Source organism: Lottia gigantea, assembly GCF_000327385.1.
Source record: "Lottia gigantea unplaced genomic scaffold LOTGIsca_103, whole genome shotgun sequence".
Lineage (NCBI taxonomy): Eukaryota > Metazoa > Mollusca > Gastropoda > Lottiidae > Lottia > Lottia gigantea.
In genome coordinates, this window is record NW_008706824.1 from 84,380 (window position 1) to 85,194 (window position 815).

Here is an 815-nt window from a genome sequence, read left to right on the forward strand (position 1 = left end):
AAATACACGTCGATCGATGTTCATAAAAGTCAACAAGAACAAGAGTTTATAGTACATTTAACGTTTGTCGAAGGTACCAACTACATCCTTCGTGGTGGTGGTTATATTTGTAGAGCCAAGATTAACATCAAAAAAGAAAAAATAAAATATCCCTATCATCTTAAAGAGGACCATACGAAAAAAGAAATGTCGTTAGTACGCGTAAATGTTTTTACTTTTAATACCCGCGAATATAATAATGATAAGCCAACCAAGGCCCTTCTATACGATATTCCGTGGTTCTATTTATCGGAAATTCACTTAATCTAACGACTTAAAAAATGGAACTCGAAAGCAGACAACAATACATGATAGACAAACAAGAAGAGTTGAAAATAAAGTTGAGACAGTGCAATACATGCAGGAAAACATGGAGTAGAATCGATTCTTTTTTCAAAACAGCGAGCACAGTTCTAACGGTAGGAGTAACGGTGGCAACGGCCGTGACTGGTGGATTAATGCTTCCAGTCATCGTCCCAACCGTATTGGCTGCATTAACAGCCGTTCAAACGACTTCTTGCGGTCTCATCACTTTAGGTTTCACGAGCAAAAAGAAAGCTCATTATAAAAAGAAAACGGATATCTTGAATATGTATCTTAATCAATTGTACATCTTTTTCGAAAGATCGAGAGAAGACAAGAACATAACAGTTGAAGAATTAAAAGAATTCAATGAAATTTTGGACAAATTCCATACAGAAATATCAGCGGTCAAAATAAAGAAATAATCAAAAATATATACTTAAAAAAATATGAATAAAATCGAACTGCAGACG

The 815-nt window shown here is 34.6% G+C and overlaps 1 protein-coding gene across 1 annotated transcript in view; it reads left to right on the forward strand.

Moving 5' to 3' along the window:
- Positions 1–767, forward strand: part of LOTGIDRAFT_170704 (hypothetical protein) — a gene marked incomplete at both ends in the record, with an annotated part of 2,252 nt that extends 1,485 nt beyond the window's left edge. The window contains one exon of the mRNA XM_009046542.1: positions 442–767. Within this exon, the coding sequence (XP_009044790.1) occupies positions 442–767 (326 nt within the window). The remainder of the gene's footprint in view (positions 1–441) is intronic.
- Positions 768–815: the final 48 nt, after the last annotated feature.